A 6,824-nucleotide genomic window follows, 5' to 3' on the forward strand; every position below is an offset into this window, starting at 1 on the left:
CCCCAACTTGCTATACGTGTTTTTGTATGTCCCCTTAGAGTTTTGCCTTTGAAACTATAAACAAGCCTAATATCCCTTCCCTTTAGGATTAGTAGTCCTAAATGCCTCCAGGACTGATATGATTGGGGCGGGTAATAGCATGCAATAAGTAAACGAGGCCATTACGCGCTCTAATACCCTAACGGGGTGGGAAAGGGTAGATATGGATATGATGACCACACGATAACATCACGTGTAGCCCCTCACTGAGGAGTGATTACCAGATGTTGTGTGGGGTGATCCATATTATTTATAAACCTAGTACCCCCCTCCCTTGTTTCTTTGTTTCTTTGCTTCTTTTCCAATTTCAAACCATTTCTTTAAGAGAAAATCAGCTTTCTTTTGGTTCTTTCTAACTATGTTTATTTGTAACCATTATGTGAAAATCCCCTCTTACTTGAAGTCTTTATTTGCTTATGTGTTATTTGCGCTTAAGTTCACAACAATAGTCTGGCCGGGAACCACACTAGTGGATCTTGAGGGTGCCTAACACCTTCCCCTCGGGATAATTTCAAGCCCTTACCCAATCTCTGGTTACTCAAATCAAACCCTTCTTAGTGTCCTAATGCACTTTAATCATTAGGTGGTGACTCTTCAATTCAAACCCAATTACCCAAAAGGGAACGAGTTGTCCTCCCAAATGTCATAAACCCGATTACGCGAGAAAAAGGGGGCACAACAGAAGACTCCCTATGAGTTACTTAAAGGGAGAAAACCAAATATATTCCATCTTAGGTCATTTGGATGCAAGTGCTTTGTGCACAATAATGGAAAGGACTCCCTAGGTAAGTTTGATCCCAGAAGTGATGAGGGAGTATTCTTGGGATATTCTTCACTTAGCAAAGCTTATAAAGTGTTCAATAAAAGAACATTGTGTATAGAAGAAAGTGTACATGTAGTTTTTGATGAAACTAACATTCTTTCTGAGAGACAGGAACATGAAGATGAAGCTATTGGGATGGTAAAAGATTTGAGTGAAGTCTCAGCTCAAACTAAAGTGGCACCAAAAGAAGGAACAGGTAATGGAACATGTTCTTCCATCTAGGGCAACCTGACAGGGGGAACTGATCAAAGAGGAACTGAAACTAATCCCCTAAAGGAACCTATTCATGACCATGTTCCTCATCAACAGAACATGGGAGAAACATCAAGCAGAAGTCAGTTGGTTGTGAAACCTCACAAGTATCAAAGTTCTCATCCCATTGAGAACATAATTACTGATCCAACCTCTGGAGTTAAAACTAGATCACAATTAAAGAATATGTGTGCTTTTGATGCTTTCCTATCTCTTATTGAACCTAAGAATGTTATTGAGGCTTTGCATGATACAGATTGGGTAAATGCAATGCAAGATGAACTCAATCAGTTCGAGAGAAGTCAAGTTTGGCATCTAGTTCCAAGACCCAATGACATATCAGTAATTGGCACAAAATGGGTCTTCAGAACAAGCTTGATGAAGATGGAACAGTTACAAGAAATAAGGCAAGACTGGTGGTCCAAGGTTATAGCCAAGAGGAGGGTATAGACTATGATGAGACCTTTGCTCCAGTTGCAAGACTGGAGGCAATAAGACTCCTCATAGCCTTTGCAGCACACATGGAATTCACTCTTCATCAGATGGATGTCAAAAGTGCCTTCCTGAATGGATACCTAAAAGAAGAAGTGTTTGTTAAAAAACCTCCTGGGTTTGAGAGTAAGGAATGTCCTGAACATGTGTACAAATTAGACAAGGCTCTCTAAGGACTCAAGCAGGCTCCTAGAGCATGGTACGAACGATTGTCCAAATTCCTGCTTGAACATGGCTACAGAGGTAAAATTGACAGTACTCTATTCCTGAGGGAAAAAGGTAAGGATCTTCTTGTGGTACAAATATATGTTGATGACATAATTTTTGGGGTAACCACTGACAAACTAAGTAAAGATTTTGCCAAATTAATGGGGAGTGAGTTTGAAATGAGTATGATGGGTGAGCTTAACTTTTTCTTAGGCTTACAGATCAAACAAAACCCAAATAGAACCATGATCCATCAGCAGAAATATGCTAAAGAGTTGATCAAAAAGTTTAAAATGGATGAATCAAAGGAAATAGACACCCCCATTGCAACTGCCACAAAATTAGACGTAGATGAACCTGGTTCATCTGTTGATCAGAAGTTGTATAGGGGTATGATTGGTTCACTTTTGTATCTTACTGCCAGCAGACTTGATATAGTTTTCAGTGTAGGGCTTTGTGCTCGTTTTCAGGCTAATCCAAAGGAATCTCACTTGACTGCTGTCAAAAGGATACTGAGATATTTGAAAGGCACTACTGATCTGTGTCTTTGGTAACCTAAAGGTATCTAGTAGTGCATGTTGATGCTGATTATGCAGGTTTCCTTGTGGATAGGAAGAGCACCTCAGGTATGGCTCATTTTCTTGGTTCATGTCTTGTATCATGGGCCACCAAAAAGTAGAATTCAGTGGCCTTATCCACTGCTGAGGCTGAATATGTTGTTGCTGCCTCTTGTTGTGCTCAATTGTTGTGGATCAAACAGCAGCTGATAGATCTTGGCATTGAAGTTGGTTGTATTCCTATCTTCTGTTATAACACTAGTGCTATAAGTATGACAAAAAACCCTTTCATCATAAGAGGACTAAGCACATAGATGTTAGACACCACTTCTTAAGAGATAACTACGAGAAAGGATTGATTACCATAGAGTTTTGTGCTACTGATAAACAAATTGCTGACATCTTTACTAAAGCACTGAGTAGAGAAAACTTTGAAAGGAACAGGTTAGAATTAGGGATGATTAAGATCACCTAATAGGACCAGCTCAGAATGCACAATGAAAAAAAATTGAAAAAAAAATGGAAAAAAAAAATTTTTTTTGGCTAGGAAATCTGAACTTGTGTAAATATCTAGATTAATTCTTACTCAGCTTCATACTGTAATTAGTATACTCCTGTGACATGTGTTAATATGACTCATTGATCTCTTATAAAATTATCTCTATTATGGTAAATTGAGGCATTGTCAAGAGAATGGTAAATGAAGAACCTGGTTCATCAGTATTGGTTCATCTGAATGCTAAGGTATGTTTTCTATACTCTACACAATTAGAAATATAAATATATAAATCATGAGCAGAAGTCCTATAATTGTTCAACTCCTTAGAAAATTCTATCCGTTTGGTTTTGAACCAGTTCCGTCCACATTAGAACTCTAAACCACAAAATTGGCCTAAAATCTAGGGAAGCTTAACCGCTCATTCAAACCTGAAATTTCAGGTTGATTAGACCTCTAATTGACCACTGCCAAAGCTGTCGTTATACATTAAATGTGTATTTCTCTTTAAATACCATCATTACCTCCTACCATCTTCATAATTCTAAACCGTCAAAAACCCCTCTTCACTTCTAATTGCCTTCTTCTCTAAAGTTCTAACCCACTAATTCTCTTAAGACATCAGCGATAATGACAAACCCACAAGACAACCCTAGAACTCCTCCACAGCCCACTCCCTCTGATTCATCTACCTCTCCTCCACCTAGCACAACTCCCAAACACAGGCTGAGAAGGGTAAAAATGCTTGCTCGAAAAACAGTAGCTTCTGGGGCTCTTTCAAAGAAATTGAATGAGAAATTAAAGGCAAGTCAGGTCCAAGACTTTGAGTCTAACTCTGATTCTGAGTCATACAAGTCTGCTAGTGAGGGGGAAGGACCTGGGTCTTCTGACTTGGAGAAGGCTTAAGAATCCCATTCTAAGGTAATTTCTTCTTTGACTAAGAATTTAGAAACTAGGTTTGTTCTGGTTGGGCCTATCAAGGATGTGGAATTACCTGAAGTAGGTAGGAATGGTGGTAAAAAGAAATCTGCAAAAGAAAAGGAGAGAGAGGGTGAATGTGGAGAAGTGAGGGGAAAAGGGAAAGGAGTGGTTCATCAATCACCCACTGTTGATTTATCTATACCTGCTATTTGTGGGGGTGGTACCAGAAAATGTTGAAGAGAGTGGTAAGAAGTCAGGGGGAAGTGGTTCTGGTAAAGCTGCTGAAAGGTTAGTTAATCTAAGTTCACAGGGAGATGAACCTGGTTCATCAGTTGAAGAGACCCTAGCAGACCTTTTGAAAAAGGTAGGTGCCAGTTACGATCCAAAAAAAAGGAGAACATCCACACCAAAAGCCCCCAGTGCTCCTAAACCTTCCAAGAAAAGAAAGGCTTCCTCCCCAACACCTACTGACACTTCCTTTCCAGAGGGAAGAGCCACAAGAAGCAGGGTGAAATAGAGTGAGGCTGATCTACAAAAGGCCTTAGCTGAAAGTAAGAAAAAAAGAATGGATAAAGGAAAAGGGAAGGTTGCAGAGTCCTCAGAAGCTGTTGAAGTTGAGGAGATGGAACAGGTCCATCAGGAAAAAGTTACAACAGTGGAAGTTCAGACCCCCAAGACCAAAAAGCCCAAGACTTCTTCCAAGAAGTCTTCCTCTGTGTCTGAGGCTGCTGAACCTTCATTAGCCAAGAGGACTAGGTCTGCAGTGAAAAGTAAACAAGTTCGAATTTTTGAAGATGAGGAATGGAGTGGTGAAGAAGAAAAAGGTGAGTCTGAGGATGAACAAGATAAGCTTGCCATGTTTGGCAAAAGAAAATATTTGAAGGGAAGATTGTTGAAAGATTTGATGGAACCAGGGATGGTTTGTTTGGTTGACACATTAGTTGTTCAGGGCTAGAAGGACATGGTCCTTCAGATGAATAGGGCCAGAAATGAAATTAGTGAATTCATGGCCAATGCTGAAGTCAAAGATGGCAGGGTTACAAGCAAAGTCAAAGGAGTTCAAGTGACCTTTGATGCAGAGAAACTGGGAGAGATATTAGACATCCCTACTGAGGGATATGATGATTACACCAGACAAAGATGGCCAAGTCTGGATTCTCTTCCATCTGCCCTTACAATCACTAGGAGCTTCTGTGATGTTGAAGGAGTGAATGAGGCCAAGTTCGTACATAAGAGTGAAATGAAGCCACAACACAAAGTTCTTTTTGAGTTTGTCAACAAGTGCCTACTGCCCAGGCAGGAGAGAAGGCATATTGCAAATTATATGGACTTAGTTCTGGTGGAGTGCCTTGAGAGTGGAAGGCAAATCAATTGGCATGCATTCATCATCAAGCTACTGGACAGGGTCATAAATGGCTCCAAGGCTCATGCTACCCCCTATGGCTTTATTCTGACTACGGTTCTGGATAGGTGCAATGTGCCTCTGAAGAAATGGGAGATGGCCTCAAGCAAGGACTACTTTGGCATTAACACTCTGCTTGCTTGTGACTACTTAGTTGATGCCATCCAACATGAACTTGGTTCATCCAAGAAGACTCCTATCAACAGTAAAGTCAGGGCTCTTGTTCAGGAAATTGAAGCCAAGGATGCTGAGATAGTTAGGCTCAAGGCTCGTGTGGCAGAGGTGGAATAAGAGAGGGATGCTCTCAGAACTGAGCTCACCAAGGAAAGGGAGAAGAATGATGGAATACTGCACAATATTCTGAATCTTCTCCAAGCCCAAAACCAACCCTCTAGCTCCCCCAAACCTTAGGAATTCTAGCCTTTATCTCCTGAACATGTCTAGTACCTTCAGTGACCCGGATTAGGGATTTTTCTTTCTTTTTGCTCATGTTTTAAATATTTCTTGCTTTCTGGTTGTGGATTGTGGTAGCAACATATCTTATATCAATGATATCTACTATTTTTGCTCTTGTTCAATGTTAATCTTTCCTTGATAGTTTAAATATGTTTGTTGAATTACTGATGATTATCCATGATTACACTTGCAGTTGCCCCATTGGCCATGAGTACTTTTTAAAATCTAGGACTCACACTTTGTATGCAACTTTTCGATGATGCCGAAAGGGGGAATAGATATTGTGCTTAACATATTCTGGATAAGTGATATCTATAACCTAATTAACCTGGTCCTTGATGATAAGTGAATTGTCTAAACTTTGTATTGATGGTTAAGCTGAGTTCTTACAGGATCCAAGTAAGTAAAACGCACAGAGTTTGTCATCATCAAAAAGGGGGAATTTGTTGGCCCAAGAACAGGTGAAGTTTTGAAGACTGACAAAAGAACCCAGACATGGACCAGGTCCATCTTGTGAAGCACAATCATGATCAACTTGTACATGTGAGAATCACGTGAAGGAGATAAATCTAACTTATCAAGAAGTAATATCTCCTGATCTGATCGAAAAGGTTGCATATTGGATAAGGAGAGAAAGACTCCTTATATGAAGAGAACACAGTTTAGGAAGAGGATAGTGTTAGAGTATGAGATCAACTTGAACTCTTCTACGATAGAAGAGTGGTATCTGTATCCCAGTCAATCTCTAATTACTAACCTATTAAATATCAGTGTTGTTCTCTTTTACAGGTAATGCACATAAGCAGAAGTTAAACTTAAATTGAGAGCAAAAGAGCAAGGTGATTTTGCAAGCAATTTATGTGTGATTCGAGTGTGCAATCCTGAAGCTACTTGAACAAGATAGAAGAACCAGTTCTAAGTGTCTATCTTTTATTCTAGTTCAATTGTAGTAGGTGATTTTACATTGTACCTTTCAGCTTTCATAGAAGCAATTGTATTAGGTACTAGAGTGTTCAAGTTAGAGTTAACTTGAAGTTGTCGCAACAGTTGAGGCTGTGTGCCACAACGGGATTAGAGTTAATCCTTAGATTTACAAAGAGTTTTGTAAATGCTGTTTTGGCTCAGTGATTTTAGTGAAAGTTTGGGAAAATCCTACTGAGTAGTAGGTCGTGGTTTTTT

At 39.7% G+C, this 6,824-nt stretch overlaps 1 protein-coding gene across 1 annotated transcript in view; it reads left to right on the forward strand.

The window, feature by feature from the left end:
- Window positions 1–3,496: 3,496 nt before the first annotated feature.
- LOC109219347 overlaps window positions 3,497–6,824 on the forward strand; it is a 4,457-nt gene continuing 1,129 nt past the window's right edge. Inside the window, exons 1-5 of the mRNA XM_019383785.1 lie at window positions 3,497–3,766; window positions 3,848–3,917; window positions 4,015–4,151; window positions 4,326–4,418; window positions 4,536–4,706. Coding sequence (XP_019239330.1) covers window positions 3,497–3,766; window positions 3,848–3,917; window positions 4,015–4,151; window positions 4,326–4,418; window positions 4,536–4,706 — 741 coding nt within the window. The remainder of the gene's footprint in view (window positions 3,767–3,847; window positions 3,918–4,014; window positions 4,152–4,325; window positions 4,419–4,535; window positions 4,707–6,824) is intronic.

Source organism: Nicotiana attenuata, unplaced genomic scaffold (assembly GCF_001879085.1).
Source record: "Nicotiana attenuata strain UT unplaced genomic scaffold, NIATTr2, whole genome shotgun sequence".
Lineage (NCBI taxonomy): Eukaryota > Viridiplantae > Streptophyta > Magnoliopsida > Solanales > Solanaceae > Nicotiana > Nicotiana attenuata.